The 27,306-nt window shown below is 33.6% G+C and overlaps 1 protein-coding gene across 2 annotated transcripts in view; it reads right to left on the reverse strand.

Annotated features, from left to right (window-relative positions):
* The window catches only part of STXBP5L (syntaxin binding protein 5L), a 381,827-nt gene that overhangs the window by 202,017 nt on the left and 152,504 nt on the right, over positions 1-27,306 (reverse strand). For both annotated transcript variants that reach the window (XM_059922136.1, XM_059922135.1), the window contains exons 7-8: positions 11,005-11,088; positions 5,997-6,120 (exon numbers count right to left, since the gene is read on the reverse strand). In XM_059922136.1, coding sequence (XP_059778119.1) covers positions 5,997-6,120; positions 11,005-11,088 — 208 coding nt within the window. The remainder of the gene's footprint in view (positions 1-5,996; positions 6,121-11,004; positions 11,089-27,306) is intronic.

Here is a 27,306-nt window from a genome sequence, read left to right on the forward strand (position 1 = left end):
ACATGCTACTAAAAAAACCAGTGGGTCAATGATGAAATCAAAGAAGAAATCAGAAAATACCTCAAGACAAATAGCAATGAATACAGAACCTTACAAAATCTATGGGATGCAGCAAAAGCATTTCTAAGAGGGCAGTTCATACTGATACTGCTCTTCCTCAAGAAACAAGAAAAATCTCAAATAAACAGCCTAACTGACCACCTAAAAGAATTAGAAAAAAAGAACAAAAAAGCCTAAAGTTACCGGAAAGAAAGAAATAATAAAGATCAGAGAAGAAATAAATAAAGATTTAAAAAATAACAGAAAAGAGCAATGAAACCAAGAGCCGTTTTTTTTAAAAAGATAAACAAAATTGACAATTCACTAGCCAAGGTCACAAAGAAGAAAAGAAAGAGGACCCAAATAAACAAAATAAGAAATGAAAGAGGAGAAATAATAACTGATAGCACAGAAATACAAAACATCATAAGAAAATACTATGAACAACTATTATATGCCCAAAACTAGACAACTTAGAAAAAATGGACAAATTTCTAGAAACATACAGCCTGCCAAAACTGAGTGAAGAAGAAACAGATAATATGGACAGACCAATCACTAGAAGTAAAATAGAATCTGTAATTAAAAAAAAAAAAAATTCGGGACTTCCCTGGTGGCCCAGTGGCAAAGAATCCACCTTACAATGCAAGGGACAGGGGTTTGATCCCTGGTCAGGGAACTAAGATCCCACATGCCACGGGGCAACTAAGCCTGCGTGTCACAACTACTGAGCTCATGTACCTCAATGAGAGAGCCCATGTGCTGCAAACTACAGAGCCCACTTGCCCTGGAGCCTGCGCACCAGAACTAGAGAGAGAAAACCCGCATGCCACAACTAGTGAGAAGCCCACGTGCGGCAACAAGAGACAGTCCCATGCACCATGATGAAGAGCCCACATGCTTCAATGAAGGTCCCGAGTGCTGCAACTAAGACCCGATGCAACCAAAAATAAATAAATAAAGAATAAATAAATCTTAAAAAAAAAAAATTCCCTGCAAATAGAAGTCCAGTACTGGACAGCTTCACTGGGGAAATCTACCAAACATACAAAGAAGAACTTATTCCTATCCTTTTCAAACTATTCCAAAAAACTGAAGAGAATGGAACACTTTCTAATTCATTGAATAAGGCCACCATCACCCTGATACCAAAACCAAACAAATACACTAAAAAAAAAAAGAAAAGAAAATTACAGGCCAATATCTCTGATGAATATAGATGCAAAATACCCAACAAAATATTAGCAAATCAAAGCCAACAATACATAAAAAGGATCATACACCATGATCAAGTTTGTTTTATTCCAGGGTCATGAGGATTGTTCAATATTCACAAACCAATCAATGTGATATACCACATTAACAAAAGAAAAAATAAAAATCACATCATAGTCTCAATAGACACAGAAAAAGCATTTGGCAAAATTCAACATCCATTCATAATAAAAACTCTCATCAAAGTGGGTATAAGGAACGCATCTCAACAAAACAAAGGCCATTTACACCAAACACAGAGCCAATATAATACTCAACAGTGAAAAGCTGACAGACTTCCTGCTAAACTCAGGAGCAAGACAAGGATGTTCATTCTCACCGCTTCTATTTAACATAGTATTGGAAGTCCTAACCTAACCACAGCAATAAGAAACTGGAAAGGAAGTGGTAAAACTGTCACTCTATGCAGATGACATGGTACTCTATGTAGAGAACCCTAAAGTTTCCACACAGAAACTATCAGAACTAATAAAAGAAGTCAGCAAGGTAGCAGAATACAAGATTAATATACATAAATCTGTTGCATTTCTTTACATTAACAATGAAATGTCAGAAAGAGAAAGTAAAAGAAAAATCCTGTTTAAAATTGCATCAAAAATATAAAATACCTAGGGATAAACTTAACCAAGAAGGTGAAAGACCTTACACTGAACACTATAAAACATTGATAAAGGAAACTAAAAGTGATTTAAAAAATGGAAATATATTCCATGCTCTTGGATTGGAAGAATTAATATTGTTAAAAATGGCCATACTACCCAAAGCAAATTACAGATTTAATGCAATCTTTATCAAAATATCCATGACATTTTTCACAGAACTAGATCAATCCTAAAATTTATATGGAACCACAAAAGGCCCAAAATTGCCAAAGCAATTCTGAGGAAAAAGTACAAAGCTGGAGGTTTAACCCTTACAGACTTCAGAAAAAGCTACAGTCATCAAAACAGTGTGGTACTTGCACACACATAAAAAGGCACATAGATCAATGGAACAGGACAGAGAGCCCAGAAGTAAACCCACAACTTATGGTCAATTAATCTATGAGACAGAAGGCAAGAATATACAATGGAGAAAAAATAGTCTCTTCAGCAAGCAGTGTTTGGAAAGCTGGACAGCTACATATAAATCAATGAAATTTGAACACTTCCTCACACCAGATACAAAAATAAACTCAAAATGGTTTAAAGACTTAAATACAAGACTTGACACCATAAAACTCCCAGAAGAGAACATAGGCAAGATATTCTCTGATATAAATTGTAGCAATATTATCTTAGATCAGTTTCCCAAGGCAAAAGAAATCCAAGCAAAAATAAACAAATGGCACTTAATCAAACTTAAAAGCTTTTACAGAGTAAAGGAAACCATCAACAAAATAAAAAGACAACCTACAAAACGGGAGAAAATATTTGTAAATGATGCAACTGACAAGGGGTTAATATCCAATATATACAAGCAGCTCATATAACTCAATATCAAAAAAAAAACCCAATCAAAACATGGGCAGAAAACCTAAATAGACATTTTTCCAAAGAAGATGTACAGATAGCTAACAGGCACATGAAAAGATGCTCAACACTGCTAATTATTAGAGAAATGCAAGTCAAAACCACAATGAGTTATCACCTCACACTAGTTAGAATGGTTATCATCAAAATGTCTACAAATAATATATGCTGGAGAGGATGTGGAGGAAAGGGAACCCTTGTACACTGTTGGAAGGAATGTAAATTGGTGCAGCCATTATGGAAAATAGTATGGAGGTTCTTCAAAAAACTAAAAATAGAGCTACCCATATGATCCAACAATCCCACTCCTGGGTATATATCCAGAAAAAAATGAAAACTCTAATTTGAAAAGATAAATGTGCCGCAATGTTCATAGCAGCACTATTTACAATAGCCAAGACATGGAAACAACCTAAATGTCCACCAACAGATGAATCGATAAAGAAGACATGGTATATAAACACAATGGAATATTACTCAGCCATAAAAAAGAATGAAATATTGTCATTTGCAGCAACATGGATGGACCTAGAGAATATTACATTTAGTGAAGTAAGTCAGACAGAGAAAGATAAATACTATATGATATCACTTATATGTGGAATCTAAAAAATAATCTATACACAAAACAGAAACAGACTTATAGACATAAAAAACAAATTTATGGTTACCAAAGGGGAGGGAGGTGGGGAGGGACAAATTACATGTATTGGATTAACAGATATAACTACTATACATAAAATAGATAAGCAACAAGGATTTACTGTATCAAACAGTGAATTATATTCAGTATCTTGTAATAACCTATGCTGGAATATAATCTGAAAAAAAAATAACTGAATCACTATGCTGTACACCTGAAACTAACAAAACATTGTAAGTTAACTATACATCAATAAAAAAATACTTAAAGAGTATTCAAAGCAAAAATTATAACATTGTATTTAGATGTAATACATATGATAACTGTTGCATGAAGGACAATGGGTGAAGATAAATAAATATATGTGGTTGTGAAATTTCTACATTTCATGTAAAGTGTTAGAATTAACCCTAACAGAATATGGAAAGTTAAGGAAGTACAATATATTGTAATCCCTAGAGCAACAGATTAAAAAGAATATGTGAAGATAAATTGCCTATATGTAAATTCAAATGGAATCATAATAAAAACTTTCAAATAATCCAAAAGAAGGCAAAAAGGGGAGATAAAAGGAACAAAAAATGATAGGACCAACAAAAAACAAATAATAAACTGGTATACCTAAATCCAATCCCTTCAGTAATTATATTTAATATTAATGGACTAAACACTCCAACTAAATGATGTAAGACTGAATAAAAAAGCAAGACCCAACTATATGTTCTCTACAGGAGACAAGACAGATATCTAACAATAAAACCTTAAAATACATGAAACAAAAAAGGACAGAATTAAAGTGAGAAGTAGACAATTCTATAATCATTAAATTTTAATACCGCTTTCTCAGAAATTGATTCCTAGTCAAACACCAGGTAAACCACAGAATATCTGATAAGCGATATCAGCCACATTTAGCTATTTGGTTTTTAGAGTATAAAAACAAAAATGAATAGAATTACAAGGAAAATATTCATAACAGATATTTTAACTTACTTCTCTAAGAATTGAAAAATCAACCAATAATAAAAAACAGTGAAGATTTAAACAGTACAAAGTAAAAATGAGAATTTCAAATTTGACTCAGATCATATATATGTGTGTGTGTGTGTGTGTGTGTGTGTGTGTGTGTGTATATCTCACATCTATATAATGGATATTACTCAGCCATGTAAAAGAATGAAATTCTGCCATTTGCAACAGCGGGGATGGCAGAATAGCATAGAGTACTATGCTAAGTTAAATAATTCAAAGAAAGGCAAATACTCTATGTTGTCACTTACATGTGGAACCAAAAAATAAAACAAAACCAAAACAGAAACAGACTCACAGATATAGAGAACAAACTAGTGGTTACAAGAGTAGAGAAGGAAGGGGGGAGGGGCAAATTAGGGGTATGAGATTAAGAGATACATATTCATTTATTTTATATGTATAAAATAAATAAGCAATAAGGGGTATTGTACAGCACAGGGAGTTATAGCCATTATTTTGTAAAAACTTTAACTGGAGTGTAATCTATAAAAATATTGAAAAACTATGTTGTACACCTGAAACTGATATAAATAACATATCAACTGTACTTCTATTTAAATAAATAAATAAATAAAGCATCTCTAAGTAAGTTTTTAAATGTAAGGTAATCTCTAAGTAAACTGCTAAGGTAAATGTTGCAATAATTTAATCTTTTGTGGTGGAACATGCAACTGTGGTACAAAAAATGGCAAGCCAACCCAAGTTGGAATAATTCCATCTTTTGATTTATGGGTCACCCACTATAAAAACATACCACTATTTTCTCAATGTGAAACTATAATAAACACTCAGAAACTATGAAATAGAATGTATTTGATTAACCTCTAGGTTTTGACCTCTTTATTCTTACAACCAACCAATGGTATGAGGTAAACACGAAACTCAGATCATCACCAATATTATGGAAAATAATATGGCCTCTGAATAAAAGATATTCATACATTAGAAATTTTTATTCTGCCTAGTTAGACAGATCCAACATAAATCCTAAATATCTGCTTTCAATGAGGAATATAGTAAGATAAATACAACCTACAATAAAAACCATGTAGTCATAATTTAGTGGAATCAAATGGCAGAAATGGAAATAAATGGGAGAATTTAGAAAACAACAGATGCTAAAGCAGTATAGAAATTAGGTCCAAGAGTCAGATCTATAAAGTGCCATTCTCTCACTAGTTCCTTACCCCTTAAAATTCATCAAATATCCTATATTATCTCCTCTGCTTCAGGTACATCAACCATCAGTTATTCAATTTTTGGTATCAAAATTGAATAGGTATCACTTACAATGTAGGAAAGTTGATAGATAGGAGGAAGGGAAGTATAGAAACTTTGGGTCATAATGTAGGGATCTGAAGGAGGTATAAAGGGGTATTTAGAATCAGAAGCTATGTCCTATTACCTCTTTCTAGTGATAATGATACCAACTTTCCTACTTCAAGTAATGGCACTGAATCTTCGGAGTTGATTTCTTTTGAAAGCATACATCTTACCATGTGGAATTGTGGTCTGGAAAGGACGACTTGGGCTTTTCAGGTTCCATAAAGTCAAGCTACCATCTGAATGGCTGCACATGAATTGTTTGCCCTCATGATGCCAATCAATTGAATGAATAGCCTAATGAAATAACAATTAAAAACAAGTAGAGGAGGAAAAAAGTTGATATATCATTCTATATTCCAAAGGAAAAATATTTTAACACAGAATTATTATAGCAATAACACTTAAGAAACATATGTAATTTTTCTGACCTAGGTCATACTACCTTTGGTTTCAACCTTCTATAGGCTTATAAAAAGGCTACAAAAACTCACCTCCTAAGATAAAGAAAAGTTAAGTAAATTTCATAATATCGTTAGATCCCAGAACTTTTTGTTGTAAATCCTGGGTCCTCCCTGCACCCTTTAATGTTTCTTTGAAAATTATTACACAGAAGTAAAAGCAAGGTTATCAGAAGATAATCTCTGGTGAGGTAGAAGCCTAGTTCCACTTAAAATAGCCAACCTAAAAGGTAGTTTACATAAGAGTTGCAATTTGAGGGCTTACTACATGCCAGACCCCAGGGTAAGCAGTTTATGTACATTATCTCATTTAATCCTACAAAACAGATATTATGTTTTTCCAAATTACACGTGGTGAAATAGGCCTAGAAAGATGGAGATACTTGCTCAGGTTACACCACTCAAAGCCAGCGTCTGACTACAAAACCCATATTTGGAATCATTGGACTATATTAACTCTAACATACACTATTTAAGTTGAGTTAAAGCAAGAAGAGTTTAAAATTTTTGTATTTACAGATTCATTCTGTAGATGTGAATTAAATAAAATTAAAAAGTAATCATTACATTTTCCTAAATTGTTTTATTTCCAGTGGTTGCACAGTGTCTTGCATAAAGTAGGTACTCAAAAAATCTGTTAAATGAATAAGTAATTAATGTTATCAAATATTTCCACACTCTTGGTATTCTTTCAAAATTAATAAAGTATATATGGAACTTGGGTAATGTGCTAATAAGCACAATGAAAGAAACTCTAGTAAGCATAAAAGTTGAACAGATGTATATACAGCATGATCCTTTCCTTAAAAGAACTTAAACAACTGCGAGATAGGAAACATTTATACCAATATTAATAATACTTATTGTTTGGAACTTTTAACATTTAGTTTTTTAATCTATATTTATAAAACTAAGTTATGTATATATTTATTTTATACCAAACTTATACATATATGTACACACACACACACATATTTCCAAACAATAAGTATTGTTAGAGTTATAAATAAATGATGGCTAGAGCAATCATTAGACATATCAGAAATGAAATAGTATATGAGTGGACCTCAAGATAAGTAAGATTTGATTAATTGCAAAAGATAACCATGACACACTGGACTTATGTTTTCTCTCACCCTGGTCTTTATTACTGACCTGGCAGAGAAGACCTCTTTATTGCCAGGGTTCAGTAGAGGCGGTGAGAGGGAAAAAACGCTCTTCTTTGTCTTCTTCTCTGCTTATTTCTTCTCGTTTTTTATGTGACTAAAGGGAAATGTCACTTTTTGCCTCCTCTACATGTTAACCTGGATGAACCTCAGTCAATTTAAAGTTCTCTCAGACTACTTTGCTCTAAATGGTAGGAGCAGAGCTCCAGCCCTAACCTTTCTTTCTATCCCACTGAATTTCTGTCTACTGGAGAAGACAGATATAAAAATGATATATATAACATAAAACCAAGATAAGTACTATAAAAGAAGTACACTTATTGTACAGAAGAGTAGGCATGTAAAACCAACTTGTTATTAAAGAATAGGATGTCAAATAGTCCATCATTGAAGAGATTGAAGAGCTGGAATTTGAACTGACTTAATGGGTAAATATTCAATTTCTATTTATTTGATTATACCCCATTCTTTTCTTTAAAAAGGACCTTAAGCGTTTGCTGAAAAACCAAATATAATACAACTAATTAAAGAAAAAAAATTTTTTAATGAAAAACAATATGGAAAATAAACTCAGTGGCTGTGACTGAATTTCTTGTAAACAAAAAAGACAAAGAAGACCCAAAAAGCTAGATAACAATCTGAAAAAAGGAAAAACAGCAGTTAGTAAGGAATTAAAAGGTTATCCTCATGTCAGACTCTGAGAGATTTCTCTGTGAGAGATTATTTAAGAAATACTGATGTAATGAAACAAAAATTTCACAGCTAATGTGGAAGTAAGATTCATATGGTTATTTCTGAAAATGATCCTGGATTTCCAAAACAAAACTCTGAATTCATCAGTGGTTATTTATCAAGTGGCTAGTTAGATAGTCCAAATAGCTTTACAGTAGCTAAATAATTAGTAGAATTTTGATATGCATAAGAGGAAAGAAGGGAGTTCATGGTAAGGTATTAGCAGAAGCAAAGGCCTGGAGGTAGGAAATAAATGGTATGTTGAGGAGATAGTGAGTAATATGTCTGAAGTGTGAGAAGTGTGTAGAAGGATGCAGTAAATTAAATTCAAGGGAAAAAGATAGCACCAGGGCCTTAAACCTCCTGTCAAGGAATAAGACTTTGTACTGTTGACAACTGGGAGCCATTCAAAGGTTCTGAGGTAGAGAATTACCTGATCTGCTATGTCTTAAAATGATAATCTTGTTAGTGAAAGATATATTGAAAATGTAAGATATCTGAGGAAATGTGATTAGTTAAAAGGCTATTATAAGTCTTCCACGCAAAAGATAACATCCTCAACTAGGACGCTGAATGTGGGAATGAAAAAAGAGAGGAAATAAATGAGAGACAATATAAAAATTGAATCAAGAAGACTACAAAAGTGATTGCATATGATACATGAAGAAGAAAAAAGGGTCAAATATGACTCTGAGGGTTATAAATTAAAATAACTAAATCAAAATTGAAAAACTAAAACAAAAAACACAGAAAGAGGTCAGACCTTTAAATATAAATTCAATGCCAATGGAATATTCATCTGGACTTATAGATATTAGATATTTGGATCTAGATCTCAGGAGAGAGGTAAGAGTTAAAGATATATGAATTTTTAATTTATCAGCATAATATAGGTAATATTTGAAATGGTGGGAGGGGATATGAACATAAATGTAAACTGAAGGAGAAATGAAGAGAGGGTGAAGACGTAGAATCCTGAAGAGTATCTATAATGTAAAGGAGAGTTAAGGAAAGAAGCAGTGATGGAGAAAGGAGGGGTGAAAAATGAGGTGGAAAAACACAAACAAGGGAAGAAACCATTTTAAGAAGGAAGGACTGATGTAAAGTCACAGGTTTAGGGAGGAACTTAAAAGACTATGGAAGGGGTCACTGATCATTGGTGACTTATGAGAAACCATTTCAGGACACATGATTTCAAAATATGAGACGTAAAGTGATGAGGAAAGTCTGAAAAGTTTGGTAGTAACATGAAGTATACAACTATCTTTATTAAAATGATAGGACATATAATTATGCATTAAAGTAAATCAATTTTATATATATTCATATAATTCTAAGTGTAAAGTGTAGTATTCTACTGACTAAAACATTGTTAATCTTTATTTAAACATTTCATTGCAAAATTACTTTCACTTACTTTTTAAAGTTAGAAACCTTCCTTCCACACTTTTTAAGGCCACAGGAAAAGTAGCTGATTGAGCATTCTCATCTGGATTTCCATTTCAGCTGCTCCACTCTAGTTCCAACTGGCTAAATACACAAATGGTATGTGGACTCTTATCTAACTGCTAGTCTTAAGAGAGGAAGTGATCTTCATACTCATCTTTGTATTTTATGTATTTAATGAAAGGAAAACCCTAGCTTAGCTCTCCAGGACCTTCTTGCCTTATGATTCAATGTGCCTCGTAAGTTGATCATAAAGAGCATAATTGTATGACATTGCTTGCCAGAGTATTGTTCACTAATCATGACCAAATTACCCAGCTGTTATATCATTTACTTCTGAATTCTTTGTCACCATGACAATAATCTTGTATATAGCATAAAATCTTAGTTTGCCAGAACCACTAAGAAATGAATGGGGGGTGGGGGTTATGGGATAGCCGAAGGCTTGTATCTTTAAGCACCAAAATTTAAATTTTACTTTTATAAGGGGATGGAAGAGGGCACAAAAAGAAACTGTTCTAAAAAAATGTGTTTTCCTTTCAAATTTATTTCTCTATTTATCTTAGTGTTGTCTTAAATTCTTTAGCACTCTTCCCATTTAAGCCTGGGTAATTCTAAACAGTGATTTTTGACCTGTATTTTCCTATCTCTCATCACTGTAACAATTTTTAATTTAATTGAGAGCCTAGATGATCACCTTTATTTCCACAGCTACAAGACATAATTTCCCTTTCTCACCTTTTGCCCCTAGCCTCACTCTTTTCACATTAGCTTCTTCTTAAGATGGAAATAATAGCCTAGAATCAATCTTCGAACAACTGAAGTATCAATTAAGAGACCATTCCTTGATAAGAGTTCATTGCTTTCTCTACATGAAAACCTAAAATCTCAATTCTGTACGATAAAACGTACTTGAAGATCTGACTTTTATTATTAAGTATTACTATTTTAAAAATCTCTCTTTACTGTAAGAAGGCAAGTATTAGAAGATAAGGCCTTTCAAACTGACTACTTAAACCTTCTGCCACAGAAAAACAATTTTCTAAAGACGTGAATAGTATCTTTAGAGACCTTAAGGACAAAGAGGTTAAGAAATAAGCATAGAGCCTAAAGGAAGGAAAAAGATAGGTAATAGACGCCAACATATGTAAATGCCCAAAAAAGGCTTAAAAATAATCCATCAAGGCAAAATTTCCACTCAAGAGAACAACCCAGAGGTGGAACTCATGCAAATACCAACAGGCAGTGTGAGGCACTGGATCAGAACTAGGCGGTTTTCCAATGATAAAAATACTGCTAACATACAAAGCTTAAATGTAGAAAACAGGCATAAAATCACAATACTCTTTTCAAATATTCCAGTAGAAATCACTTACCTCATCATAATAAACTCTCAGTTCTGCTCTTTTAGATTTCAAGTCCCAGAATACTACAGTACCATTTTCATAACCTATTAGCAGCTGGAAAACATTAGAACAATCATTTTTGTAATTCTAACATTAAGTTTACCTTGCTCCAAATAAAGATTAACGTTAATAAAATATAATCATACTACATTATACAACTTTATTTAGAATACCAATTTTTCCAAACCTGAATATAGGTTTTCTACATTGAAAAAAATTGGCAAATGAACTCTACTTCAGTATAAACATTTACCAATGAAATCTACCTCATTCCAAAGAGGAAATTGAGAAAATATGTAAGTATATATGAAACAACATAAAAATAAATGAGAATATTGGAACAAAAGAAAAATGGGATAGAAAAGGAAGATGAAATAAAGGATGAAATGTGATAACTTTAACGAACAGTGTATATGCCATTCAGTCCTATGCACTTGAAAAATGTGGTCACAAACTTGGCTTCAAATTTCTTTCTATCAAATCCAATTTTCTGACTTATGTCAGTATTTTAAATTGGTGATTTAGGAACTCTCAGCAGTTCACAAAGGTATCCTAGAGATTCACATCATTAAATATAGTTGATATTGACTTATAAATCAATAAATAAGACAATTAACAAAATATACATTCTGCATTTCAAAAGAAAAGAATTTGAGAACAGAAAATGATTATTAGATGATCATATTCAAGACTCAGTCATTCAGCTAAATACTGCTAGCTGTGCTGATGGTTTTTACTATAATATGATTCTGAGTTTTATTTGTAGTTATATTTTGTCAAATTTAATCTACCATTGGTTAAAAAAAACCCAGAAAGGATAAAACTAGGCCAACGTTCAAATAATGATATTTCGCAGGAATGTGCCTTAAGATGATTTTCTTGAAATCCATTAGTAGTATTTCTCTGGTGAAAATTCTTATACTGTTAATAAAGATGTTTCAGTAACTCCAAAACACAGTGGTAAAAACAGAAAATATAATGGTAGTTGTAAGTTACTCCTACATAGCTTCTTGAGACCTAATCATTTCCCTAGAAATTTTATAACAGAACACAAAAAAACAACAAAAATAAACCAGCTAGTAGTTTTAACAGGAAACAAAATTTCAAATATCAGATCATGAAAGCAATGCATATTACTTTTGAAGGTATAGCATATATTTAAATGTTTTATTATTAAACTGCAAACAATAAATTTTAAAATTGACTTAAAAAATTGAGCTTTTTACATATTAAGTTAAAGTAAATGGCATAATGACTTCATAAATTTTTTAAAAAGTCAAAATTAGTGTAAACAAAGACTTTCTTAAAATTAAATTTATATAAAGTAATATATACTGTACTAAGATATGTATTAACTCCAACTTTTTTTACATACCAGAGAAAATGATAAACAATAAAACCAAATCCTATGAGGTGTATGATAAAAATTTCTATGAAATGTATGGAAAGGAGATTTATAAGTCTAAAAAGTTTGGAAAATCTGACCTAAGCGAGAAAATGAATAATATAACCTTTCAGAAATTGAGCCCCAAGATGTAATGAAATGATATTCTAAAATGCTATTATATTTTTTATAATAAACATAAGAAAGATAGAAGTCATTTTGTTTATAAAACATTATAACCAACAGTCCTAGTAAATCACAAAATATAAAATAATAAACCTCAAAGTATCAAAAATTTGAGATAACTATACAAGATTGTGATATGGGAAATATAAAAATACATTAGAAACACTTAAAGAATTGAGAAAGAGAAAAACAGCCCCTGACATCCAGGAGACACCAGACAAAGTCATTCTGTGACCATGATGAATCAAGACAAAAATAAGATCCCTCTGTAATCATGCCTGATGATCACATCAAAACAGGAATATTGCCCACATCACAAATACATATCATATATGTATGTGTGTGTGTGTGTGTGTGTGTGTGTGTATATATATATATATATATATATATATATATATATATATATATAGGCAAAGAAGTAGGTGATTTCTTCACTACATATTATACATATTATCAGGACCTGGAAAAGTTTCTGAAGAAAATAGGTATCTGCAAAAATATCTGTTAAATTAGTTAGTAAATACCAAATAATCAAAACCAAAGATACTATATATTCTCTAACAAACATGAAATAAAATTAGAACTCATTGACAAAAATATTTTGGAAACTAAAAAATATGCATTTAAGTAATTATGGCCAAACAAGAAATCATAATGAAAAGTATGAAACAGAACAGAACAAAAATTCCTCATATTGAACCTTGTGGGATACAGATGAATCCTCATCAAGAGGGAAATATATGGTTTTATAAATACAGGCATACTTTGAAGATATTGTGGGTTCAGTTCCAGACCACCTCAACAGAATGTAATATCAAAATAAAGTGAGTCATACAGGTTTTTTTTTTGGTTTCTCAGTGCATGTAGACTTCTATACTGCAATCTATTAAGTGTACAATAGCATTATGTCTAAAAAAACAATGCACATAACTTAATTTAAAGTACTTTATAGCTAAAAACTGCTAACCATCATCTGAGCCTTCAATGAGTCATAATACTTTTTCAAGAGTAACATCAAAGATCACTGGGTAGAGGTGGGATCAAGATGGAAGAGTAGGAAGACCCTGAGCTCACCTCCTCCTGTGCACACACCAAAACTACAACTATATATAAAATAACTCTCTCTCAGAACAACCTGAAGACTGGCTGAACAGCTTTTTTACAATTAACAATACTTTTAAAAAAAATCACACAGAGACAGGTACAAGGGTGAAAGAAGTGATCTAGTCAGGACCCACACCTCCAGCAGGTGACCCAAAAGACAAAGGGGATATTACAAACTCAGAGGCCCAGCCAATGCTCACTTCAGCTCCAGCCCTCCCACCAAAGCCACCAAGCACACATAGTCTGCAAAGGGACACTCCTATACAATAACACACTTTCCACACCAGGTGAGGCAAATGTTTTGCCTAATTAATAAAGACAAACACTGAAAGTGAAACAAAATAAGAAGACAGAGGAATATGTTCCAAATGAAATAGGAAGATAAAACTCCTAATGAAATGAAGATAAGTAATTTACATGATAAAGATTTCAAAGCAATGTCATAAAAATGCTCACCAAACTCAGAAGAATAGAGGATCACAGTGAGAACTTCAACAAAAAATTAGAAAATATTAAAAAAGAATCAATCAGAGCTGAAGAATACAATAACTGAAATGAAAAATATACCAGAGAGAATAAAAAGCAGATTAAGTGGTAAAGACGAATTAATAAATGAGTTGGAAAACAGAATAGTGGAAATCACCCAATCAGAACAGTAAAAAGAAAAAGTTTTTAAAATGAGGATAGTTTAAGGGACCTCTGAGACAACACTGAGTGTCATAATATTCATGTTATAGGATTTAGTCCCAGGAGGAGAAAAGAAAGGAAAAGGGGCAGAAAATATATTTGATGAAATAATGGCTGAAAAATTCTCTACCCTGGGGAATGAAATAGATATCCAGGTCCAGGAATCAGAGACAGTCCTAAAAAGATGAACCCAAAGAGTCAACACCAAGATACATCATAAGTAAAACAGCCAGAGTTAAAGATAGAGAATTCTAAAGGCAGCAAGAGAAAAACAAAGAGTCAAACAAAAGGGAACCCCCATAAGGCTCTCATTGACTTTTCAGCAGAAACTGTAGGCCAGAAGAGAGTGGCATGATATATTTAAAGTGCTGAAAGGGAAAAACCTAAATCAAGGATACTCTACACAGCAAGGTTAGCATTCAGAATTGAAGGTGATATAAAGGGTTCCCAAGATAAGCAAAAACTAAAAGAGTTCATTGCCACTAAGCAGGCCACACAAGAAATGTTAAAGGGTCTTCTTTAAGCAAAAAAGAAAAGGCCATAACAAGAAATGAGAAAATACATGAAGAAGATAAATCTCATTGGTAGAAGCAAATATAATAGTAAAGGCAGTGGATCAACTGCTTAAAAAGCTGGTATGGAGGTTAGATGACAAAAGTTGTAAAATCAATTCTAATTACAATGAGTAATTAAAGGATACACAAAAAGATGTAAAATATAATGTCAAAAACATAAAACATGGTGAGGATATTATAAAAACTGTAGAACTTTAAGAATGAGTTTGAATTTAAATGACTATCAGTTTAAAACAAATATCTATCTACCTACCTACCTATATATTGCATAGTAACCAAAAACCAAAAACCTAGAATAGATACACAAATACAAACAGAAAGAAACCCGAACATAATACTAAAGAAAATCATCAAACCACAGGGAAGAGACTAAAAGAAGAAGAAAAGAATAGAGAAGAACTACAAAAAACAACCAGAAAACATATAACAAAATGGCAAAAAGTACATGCCTATCAATAATCACTTTAAGTGTAAATGAACTAAATGCCCCAATCAAAAGACATAGGGTGGCTGAATGGATAAAAAAAACAAGACTCATCTATATGCTGCCTATAAGAGACTCACTTCTGAGCTAAAGACACACATAGACTGAAAGTGAAAGGATGGGAAAAGGTATTCCATGCAAATGGAAATGGAAAGAAAGCAGGGGTAATATAACTCATATCAGACAAAATAGACTTTAAAACAAAGATTGTAACAAAAGGCAAAGAAGGGCATTACATAATGTTAAGGGGGTGTCAATCCAAAAAGAGGAACTAATATTCATAACATATATGCACCTAACATAGGAGCAACTAAATATATAAACCAAATATTAACAGACATAAAAGGAGAAATTGACAGTAACACAGTATTAGTAGGGGATTTAATACCCCACATAAATCAATGAATAAATCATCCAGACAGAAAATCAATAAGAAAACGTTGGCCTTCAATGATACTTTGAGCAGTTGGACTTAATAGATATCTACAGAGCATTCCATCCAAAAACTATAGAATACACATTCTCTTCAAGTGCACATGGAACATTCTCCAGGATAGATCACATGGTAGGCCACAAAACTAATCTCAATAATTTTAAAAGTAAAATCATATAAAGTATCTTTTCTGACCACAGTGGTATGAAACTAGATATCAATTACAGAATGAGAGGTGGAAAAGACACAAACACAGGAAGGCTAAACAATGGGCTGCTAAAAAAAACAATGGGTCAATGAAGAAATCAAAGAGAAAATTTTTTTTAAATGTCTTGAATGAAAATTGAAACACAACTTTTCAAAATCTATGGGATGCAGCAAATGCAGTTCTAAGAGGGAAGTTTATAGCAATACAGGCCTATCTCAAGAAATTTTAAAAATCTCAAAAAACCTGACTTGAAACCTAAAGGAATTACAAAAAGAAAAAACCCAGAGTTAGTAGAAGGAAGGAAACAATAAAGATCAGGGGAGAAATAAATTAAATAGAGACAAAAAAATGGAGAATAAGATCAATGAAACTAAGAGGTTATTTTTTTTAAGATAAAGAAAATTGATGAAACTTTAGCCAGACTCATCAAGAAAAAAGAGAGAAGGTCCAGGTAAATACAATCAAAAATGAACATGAAGCTATACAAGATATCACAGGAATACAATAATTGAAGAATACTACAAACATTTACACGACAACAACTTGAACAATCTAGAAGAAATGGACAAACTCCTATAAATGTACAATATCCCAGGAAAAAATAGAAAGTATGAACAGACCAATTACCAGTAATGAAATTGAATCAGTAATTAAAAAAAAAAAAAAACTCCCAACAAACAAAAGTCCAGTATCATATAGCTTCACACTGGAATTCTACCAAACATTGAAAGAAGATTTAGTATCTATCCTTTTCAAACACTTTTAAAAATTGAAGAGAAGGGAAAACTTCCAAACTCATTCTTTGAATCCAGCATTACACTGATACCAAAGCCAGGCAAAGACACTACAAAAAAAGGAAATTACATGTCAATAAATCTGAAAATTATAGATGTAAAGATCTTCAACAAAATATTAGCAAACAAAATTCCACAATATATAAAAAGGATCATACACCATGATCAAATGGGATTTATCCCAAGGGTGCAAGTTTGGTTCAGTACCTGCAAATCAATCAATGTGATACACCATATTAACTAAAGGAAGGATAAAATCACATGATCATTACAATAGGTGCAGAAAAAGCATTTGACAAAATTCAACAACTATTCATGATAAAAATCCTCATCAGAGTTGGTATAGAGGGAATATATCTCAACATAATAAAAGCCATTTGTGACAAAACCACAGCTAACATCATACTCAATGGTGACAAGCTAAAAGCTTTTCCTCTAAGATCAGGAACAAGACAAGAATGTCCACTGTTATTCAACATAGTATTGGAAGTCCTAGCCCCAGGAATCAGACAAGAAAAAGAAATGAAAGTCATCCAAATTAGAAGGGAAGAAGTAAAACTGTAACTATTTGCAGATGACATGATACTTTATATAAAAATCCCTAAAGACTCCATGCCAAGACTATTAGAACTAATAAATAAATTCAGTGAAGATGCAGGATACAAAATTAATATACATAAATCTGCATTTCTATACATTAAAAATGAACTATCAGAAAGAGAAAGCAAGAAAGCAATCCCACTTAAAATTGCATCAAAAAGTATAAAATACTTAGGAATAAAATTAACCAAGGAGGTGAAAGACCTACACTCTGAAAACTATATGACACTGATGAAAGAAATTGAAGACAACATAAATAAACATAAAGATATTCTATGTTCATGGATTGGAAGAATTAATAGTGTTAAAAAGTCTATACCACCCAAAGCAATCTACATATTCAATGCAATCCCTATCAAAATACCGATGGCATTTTTCACAGAACTAGAATAATCCTAAAATTTCAATGAACCACAAAAGACCCTGAATAATCAAAGCCATCTTGAGAAAGGAGAACAAAGCTGGAGGTATCACACACACTCCCTGACTTCAAAATATACTATAAAGCTAAAGTAATCAAAACAGTATGACACTGCACAAAAACAGACACAGCGATCAATGGAACAGAATAGAGAGCCTAGAAATAAACTCACACACATATGGTCAATTAATCAACAACAAAGGAGGCAACAATATACAATGGGAAAAAGACAGTTTCTTCACATAAGTGGTTTTGGGAAAACTGGACAGCTACATGTAAAATAATGAAACTAGACCACTTTCTCACAACATATAAAAAAATAAACTCTAAATGGACAAAAGGGGACTTCCCTGTTGGTCCAGTGGTAAAGAATCTGCCTTCCAATGCAGGGGGCGGGGGTTCAATCTCTGGTCGGGGAACTAAGATCCCACATGCCACGGGGCAACTAAGCCCACACGCCACAACTACTGAGCTCGCACACCTCAACTAGAGAGCTTGCATGCTGCAAACTACAGAGCCCACATGCTCTGGAACCTGTGCACCACAACTACAGAGCCCACTCACCCTGGAGCCTGTGTGCCACAACTAGAGAGAGAAAACCCTCATGCCACTACTAGAGAGAAGCCCACGTGCTGCAACGAAGAGCCCATGCACCACAATGAGCACTGCAACGAAAGCCCACATGCCACAATGAAGATCCCATGTGCCTCAACAAAGACCTGATGCAGCCCAATAAATAAATATTTTTTTAAAAAAGCCATAGCAATGGGCATACCATTAAAAAATAAATAAATAAATGTACAAAAGACTTAAATGTAAGACCTGAAACAACAAAACTCCTAGAAGAAAACATAGGCAGTATGTTCTTTGAAATCAGTCTTAGCAATATTTTTTTGGATCTGTCTCCTCAAGCAAGGACAACAAAAGCAAAAATAAGCAAACGGGACCACATCAAACTAAAAATCTTTTGCACAGTGAAGGAAAGCATCAACAAAATGAAAAGACAACTATGGAATAGGAGAAAATATTTGCAAATGATGTGACTGACATTCAAAATATATAAAGAACTCATACAATTCAATATCAAAAAAACAAACTATCCGATTAAAAAATGGCATTTTTCCAAAGAAGCTATACAGATGTCCAACAGGCACATGAAAAGATGCTCAACATCACTAATCAACACGAAAATGCAAATCACAACCACAATGAGATATCACCTCACACCTGTCAAAATGGCTATCATCAGAAAGACAGCAAATAATTAACAAGTGTTGGCAAGGATGTGGAGAAAAGGGAACACTTGTGCACTGTTGGGGAGAACGTAAACTGGTGCAGCCACTGTGGAAAGCACTATGGAGGTTCCTCAAAAAAATTAAAAATTGAACTACCATACGATCCAGCAATTCCACTCCTGGGTATTTATTTAAAGAAAAGGAAAACACTAATTCAAAAAGATATATGCACCCCAATGTTCACTGTAGCATTATATACAATAGCCAAGATATGTAGCAACTTAAATGTCCATAAACAGATGAATGGATAAAGATGTGGTACACACACACACACACACACACACACACACACACACACTGGAATATTTCTCAGCCATAAAAAGGAATGAAATAATGCCATTTGTGACAGCATGAATGGACCTGGAGGGTAGTATGCTAAGTGAAATAAGTCAGACTAAGAAAGACAAATAGTATATGTTTTTACTTATATATATGGAATCTAAAAAACAAAGCAAACAAACAAATACAACAAAACAGAAACAGACTCACAATACAGAGAACAAACTAGTGGTTGCCAGAGGGAAGGGCTGCAAAATAGGTGAGGGGGATTAAGAGGTACAAACTACCAGTTTTAAAATAAGTCATAGGCATGTGATGTACAGCACAGGGAACACAGTCAATAATATCATAGTAACTTTGTATGGTGCATAATCTATAAGAGTATCAAATCACTATGTTGTACAGCTGAAACTAATATAATATTATAAGTAAACTATATTTCAATTAAAAATAATCACTGATGACAGACCACCTTAAGAAATATAATAATGAAGAAGTTTGAAATACTGTGAGAATTACCAAAATGTGACACAGACATAGAGTGAGCAAATGCTGTTGGAAAAATGGTGCCAATAGACTTGCTCGACTCATGGTTGCCACAAATCTTCAATTTGAAAAAAAATGCAATATCTGTGAAGTGCAGTTAAGTAAAGCACAATAAATCGAGGCGTGCCTGTACATATTAAAAGGAGAAAAGTATAATAAATTTTTAATAAATATAAGCATTTAACTGTAGAATGTCAAGAAAAAGAGAATAAAGTTCAACAAATAGAAGAAAAAAGGAGTCATTTTATCCAAGAGCAAAGGATACCTTTCACTTATTCAAGTTTTCAGGAATTTTGAGTTTTCCACGTATAGATTTTCTTGTTAATTTCATAGCAAATTACTTTTTAAACTTTTGTTGCTATTTTATACAGGATCTTCTCTTCATTATCTTTTCTAAGAGGGTATTGTTTCTATAGTTGGATTTTAGTATGCTACCTTCTAAATTATTTTATTCTTTGTATTAATTTTAATGTTGATTTTCTTAGGCATTCCAGGTTATATTATCATATAATCTAAAATAGAGACTATTTTACTTCTTCCTTTCCAATTTTTATGCCTCTAATTGTTTGTACTTGTCTAACTGCATTACTAAAACATCTTATAGTGTTAAAAATAGTGGAGGGGATGAGCATCCTTGCTTTCTTCCTAACTTTAGTGGCAATGTCTCTGGTGTTTCCCTATTAAATAAAATACCAGATTTTATATATATATATATATAATATTATTATTATATATATTATACATACATATATAATATATATAACATATATCATTAAAGAGGTATGAATTCATTCAATATTTTATAAATTTATTTTATCAGGAATAGGTGATTAATTTTTTAATATTTTTATTGAAATATACATATAGAAAAGTCACAAATTAAAGCTGTGTCTTTCTTTAGTAATGACATTTTTTTCTTCCAATTTTGAGACATAATTGACATACAGCACTGTATAAGTTTCAGGTGTACCGCATAATGACTTGACTTAGATACATCATGAAATGTTAATCAAATAAGTTTAGTGAACATCCATCATCTCATATAGATACAAAATAAAGTAGAAAAATTTTTTCTTTTGATGAGACCTCTTAGGTTTTGCTTTTTTAACAACTTTCATATATAACATACAACAGTGTTAATTATAGTATCATGTTGTACATTACATCCCTAGTACTTATTTATCTTATAACTGGATGGTTCTACCTTTTGACAGCCTTCATCAAATTCCCCCTTCTTCCACTCCCTGTCTCTGGTAACCATAAATTTGATCATTTTTTCTATGAGTTTTTTGTTATTTTGAAGTATAATTGACCTACCACATTTTGTTAGTTCCTATTACGCAACATAGTGATTTGCTATTTCTATACATTTCAAAATGATCACCATAATGAGTCATAGTTATTGACTGTATTCCTCACATGGCTCATTTATTTTGCAACTGGAGTTTTATTAATCTTAATCTCCCCCACCTATTTCTTTCCTCACGCCACTCTCCTCTCTTGCAACCACTTGTTTGTTCTCTGTATTTGTAACTCTATTTCTGTTTTGTTATATTTGTTCATCTGTTTTGTATTTTAGATTCCACATATAAGTGATTCACAACAGTATTTGTCTTTCTCTGCCTGACTTATTTCACTTAGCATGATATACTCTAGGTCTACCCATGTTGCTGCAAATGACAAGATTTCATTCTTTTTATGACTGAGAAATACTCCTGTGTGTGTGTGTGTGTGTGTGTGTGTGTGTGTGTGTGTGTGTGTGTGTTTATACCACATTTTAATCCTTTCATCTATTAATGGGCACTTGGGTTGCTTCCAAACCTTGCCTATTGTAAATAATGCTGCAATAAACATAGAGGTGCACATATCCTTTCTAAATAGTGTCTATGTTTTCTTTGGATAAATATCCAGGAGTGGAATTACAAGATCAATTTATTTTTAATTTTTTGAGGCGCCTTCATAGTGGAAAACCACTATGCTTTCCATAGTGGCTGCATCAATGTACATTCCCACCGAATGGAAAGAAATTTTTGTTTCTGGATTTTTTTATTACTGTGTTTCATTCTTGATATGAAATGCACAATCAAGTATATTGCGTGGGGATCTATGCACTGTAAGGATTTTTCTTCATCAGGTCACTCCATGTCACCCGCTAAGTGGAGACGTAATTGAGCAGTACTCCTTGCCCAGATAGTACCAACCAATCATCTGACCCTGTCTGTGAACCAGGCCTGAATTCTGTCCTACTCCATTAGTTGGTTTTAGATATTCCCCTCCTACTCCATAAGACCATATATGTGGGTTGAGAGAAAGGCATTGTTGCAACATAGGAATTCTTGGTTCCCCATTTATCCAATTTACTTAGGCCTTTTGGACAGTTCAAGGCTGATTTCCCAAATATACCTCTTCCATTGTAAAATGGACTGTCACATCCCTCACCCAATCCTAGGAATCAATGAATATGATGACATCCAACTCATGCTGGACAGGTCAAGTCACAGTCACTTGGTGTCCCATCGTTAGGTGTTCAGTCTCCACAAGGGCCCATTAGCATGCCAGAAGTTACTTTGAAAATGGAGAGCAGCTGTTGTTCCTCTCTTATGGGGCTTTCCAATAGAGTGTTCTTAACTAACAAATACATTAAGCTCTAGCAGATCATAGATACCAAATGGTAGGGTAGGCTGCACTTGGACTTAGGGAAGAGACCTTTTTTTCTCTAGGCTCCTCTCAAAAGTGGCAGAATTTTGGATAACCTAAAAAACTGATTTGGAACAATAATTTCTAGGGCCTTATATACTATTATCTAAATCCAAAAGCGCCCACCAAGTGACATGACACTTTCTTAATAAGGAGAAATACAAAAGCTTACATTTTACCTTAGAGGAGATGCCCCTCCACCCCCAGACCATTAGACCTTCAAAATCATCACATATAGGGCCAGGTCCTAGATATTTATGGGATAAAGCCTTATGACACATGAGTCTCTGACACATGAGTCTTATGAGCTATATAGCTACTTGCCACTTCTGCTCACCAGATGAGAGTTGGAAGACCTCAGAAAGTGTCCTTACTTGGAAATAGGGTCTTTGCAGATGTAATTAGTTAAGAATTTTGCAACAAAATCATCCTTAATTTAGGGTGGGCCCTAAAATCAAATGACTGGTGTCCTTATAAAAGAAGAAGAGAGGATACAGAGACACAGAGAAGAAGGCCATGTAAAGACAGAGGAAGAGATTGGAGTTATCCTGCCAAAAATCAAGGAACAATAGGAGGCACCGGAAGCTGGAAAAGGCAAGGAAGGATTCTCTTCCAGAGCCTTCAGAGAGAGAGTGGCCCAACCAAGACCGTGACTTCAGACTACTGGCGTGCAAACTGTGAATTAGTAAATTTCTGTTATTTTAAGCTACCCAGTTTATACAACGTTGTTATGGCAGCCCTAGAAAGCTATACCAGGTGTCAGGGTCATACTCTTTCCTTATCAGGGCTTTGACTTTAACAAATAAGACCTTTCAAACTATGTGTTTAGTCTCCTTATAAAAAGATCCTGGGCCTATTTTAAGCACAGTCTGCCCTAGAGCTGCAGAAGTTAAGAGTTCCTTTAAAGTTGTTTTAGAGGGCCTCTGGAATGCCTTAAATCAGTAATGAACTGTTCTAAGTTGATCATTTTATTTTCACACAGTCTCCTGTGTTTTGGTAGGTGAAATAATGTTCCCTCCAAAGCTGTCTATGCCTCAATCCTCAAAACCCATAAATATATTACCTGATATGACAAAAAAGACTTTTTAGATGTAATTAAGGTTTGTTGAGATGGAGAGAGTATCCTGGATTATCCAAGTGGGCCCAATCTGAACATACGAGTCCTTAAGAGTGATGAACCTTTCCCAGCTGTGGTTAGAAAGAGGTTTGATGATGGAAGGAAGTCAAAGAGATGCTAAATTATTGTCTTTATATATGGAGGAAGATGGCTGCAAGCTTAGAAATGTGTAAAGCCTATAAAATCTGAAAAAGGCAAGAAAAGGTTCTCCTCTAGAGCTACCAGAAAGGAATGCAACCCTGTAGTATTTTGATTTTATCCCAGTGAGACCTGCGTTGGACTTCTGGCCTACAGAACTGTAAGACAATACATTTGTGTTGTTTCAAACTACCAGATTTGTCATAATTTAAATTGGAATAGAAAATAATACAAGTGGCATCAAAACAAGCTATTTTATTCCATCATCATTATAATTATCATTGCCCTTTATGAATCAAGCACCACAAATATTCGATCTCCTGTTTGTTTGCCTTTCCATTAGCCCCTCATCCTAATTAATCAAAGGAGAATGTTTGAGTAATTTTGATGTCACCACATGACAGGGTTTTAATACTTCACTTGACACCTTCACTGGGTCCTTTGATTTTAGATACAAGACAACCCAACTCCAAAATCCCATCCTGAAGGTCTACAGTCTAGAACAGGGGTCAACAAACTTTTTATGCAGGGATAGAGAGCAAATACGTTAGGCTTTGCAGGCATTTAGTTCTGTCGCAACTGTTCAGCTTTGCTTTTGTAGTAAGAAAACAACCACAGAAAAACATGTTAATGCATGAGCATGGCTGTGTTCCAAGAAATCATTTTACAAAAACAGGCAGTAGACTAGATTTGTCCCATGGGCCACAGTTTACTATCCCTGATCTAGAACAATTCTGATACTATTGTCTTATCAGGGTTCTGTAGAAAATAGACTGAGGCAAGGCCTAAGTGCTAATGTTTCACTAAGAAGTATAATCTCAGGGCTGCAATAATAACGGAAAAGTGAAGTAAAGCAAAGAAATAAAAGATGATTCATTATCATACTAACCACTATTTCTTGGGGAGAAGCAGAAGAGACATAGCCAATAACCTAGCAGGTGTATTTACTTGGCTTGCAGGATGTCTCTAACAGCTTACAGGGAAAAACCATGATTCAGAATAGCTCAACCATAGGAAGGAAGGGAGGGAGAATTTATTTCTTGTGTCTTGTCTAATAATATTGATCAAGGTTTTCTCCATGGGAAATTAACACCCCTTCACAACAGGGCTGTGTCATTTGACCCCTTTGGCATCTGTTAGGGAAGCCAGACCTCATGCCTTACAGTATGGCACATTATCTAAATCCAGAATTAAAGAGAGGAGCCAAAGACTGGGTATAGCCAGTCAGCTTCAAAAAGTAGTACTGCATGAAGCTGATTAACCCTGCCAAAACTGAGATGAAGCAAGCAGCCAAGGGTTTGAGAGATAAGCAAAGCTGAGAGAATCCAAGGAGATGTACACAGTAACATGCCCACTACAGGCACCTCTCAGTCCAAGAGCACCCTCCTGTATTTGATAGGCTAATATGCAGTTTCTTTAGCAAATGGTGTCTCAGGGACAGGGGGTTCTATTTTCTGATTTTATGATACTATTTTGTTTCAGCAGGAACCTTAACATCAGTAATTTGTTCCTTCTTTCACTTCACCAACAAGCCTCCATGAAAGTTTTCCCCTTCCAGGTTGAATTTATCCCAGAAATGCAAAAATGTTTACATTAGAAAATCTATTTACATATTTCAACGAATAATTAAGGAATAGTCATTTTGTAGTGTAAGTACCTGACAGTTAGCTTTTTAAATTGTAATGTAAGTGCCTGACACTAAGCTTTTGATTACTGAGGCATCTATTGCAAAGACCTCCATCTGAAATAAACCCATTGCCAGCTACACAACTAGATAAAGAGCCAGGATGCCCCACCCAGAAAGTTTCCTTTTTTTTTCTTAAGAAAGCTCTGGTTGACTTAGATAAACTGGCCATTTGACTGACTGCTTGCATTTCCCTTCTTGGACTTTAATTCCTCCTCTTGTTTTAAATTCACCAATAAAGTGAACCTGCGAAACCATAGGCATCCCACCCCGATCTCAATAAAACTCCAGGTCCATGTGCTCGCTCGCTCTCTCTCTCTCTCTCTCTCTCTGTCTCCCCCTCCTTATCTCCCTCTCTGTCTCTCCCTCCCCCCCTGACCACAACATCCCTGTGTGGCCCCAGGCATGCCATGTACTCTCCAGGAGCTATGAGTAATAAACCATGTTTTTCAAAGTTCTCAGATGGTTGTTGCTGAGGTGCGTCTTACAATCATAGTAAGAATCACAAGGGCTGTTCCAGCCACAACACTGGTTTCAAAAGGGTTAACATTTGTGAGGATTCACCCAACTGAGTGTCCCCAGGCATTTCTACTATCACTGTCAATACCATCTTTATCAATAGGCTGAGACTGGTACAAAACACATCTTGATACTATAGAAAAGCATTAAATAAAATTCCACACCATTCATAATGTAAAGCCCTTGGAATACTGGAAAGAGGTGGAAACTTTCTAACTTCATCAATCAAAGGCCTGCAGCAAACATCTTAAAGTTGAAAGCTTGGAGGCATTTGCTTTGCAGTTAGAAACAAAAGAAAGTTCCCATTAAAACAATTTATATTCAGCACTACACTGGGTTCCTATCCAACAAAACAAATATATATATAATATATATATATATTAAGGCAAGTCAAGGAAAATTTAAACACAAAAATTTTTCCTGCCCTTTGGCCTCCTCTCTCCCCTCTACTGTGCTTTGTGCATCTGCATTACGCATTGACCAAACCCCCCCCATTGGCAGAAATACCTGCTCAACGATAAAGAGCAACATTCTCCTAGCACCAACTAGACAACTCCTTAAAAGATAACATTCCTTTTTAATCTTGTAAGGGGTCACAATGACCCATCACTTTGTACTTGCAGAACTGGATTGTGTAAACTATCTACATCATTAAATGTATATCCCTCTGTCTCAAAAACCTATATAACTGTGCTTTGACCTCTAATGGGTGGAACAGTTCTCAGAGTTTTCTGAGAAGCTGTTCCCAGGTTATAATCTTCAATTTGGCTCGAATAATATTTTCCATCTCTTTCAAAAATTGACTATTGGTTAATTTTCCATCAACATATATATGAAACAAAATTTGTCTACAATTGCTATGCTTTTATACACGAAATATTTCAGATAATCTAAAGACAGCTACTAAAAACAACATTCCGTGATGTAGTCAAATATAAAATAACAAAAATGAACAATATATTATACACTAACAATTAATTATGAAACTGATTTTAAGAAAACTAATTCATAGGAGCAATAAAATCTATAAGATACTTAAATTTAAGGTAACAAAAGATATGTATGACTTTTGTGAACAAGTTATAAAGCCATATAAAAAACATAAAAGAAAGCCAAAGTAA

This window comes from Balaenoptera ricei, chromosome 4, assembly GCF_028023285.1.
Source record: "Balaenoptera ricei isolate mBalRic1 chromosome 4, mBalRic1.hap2, whole genome shotgun sequence".
NCBI classification, from domain to species: domain Eukaryota; kingdom Metazoa; phylum Chordata; class Mammalia; order Artiodactyla; family Balaenopteridae; genus Balaenoptera; species Balaenoptera ricei.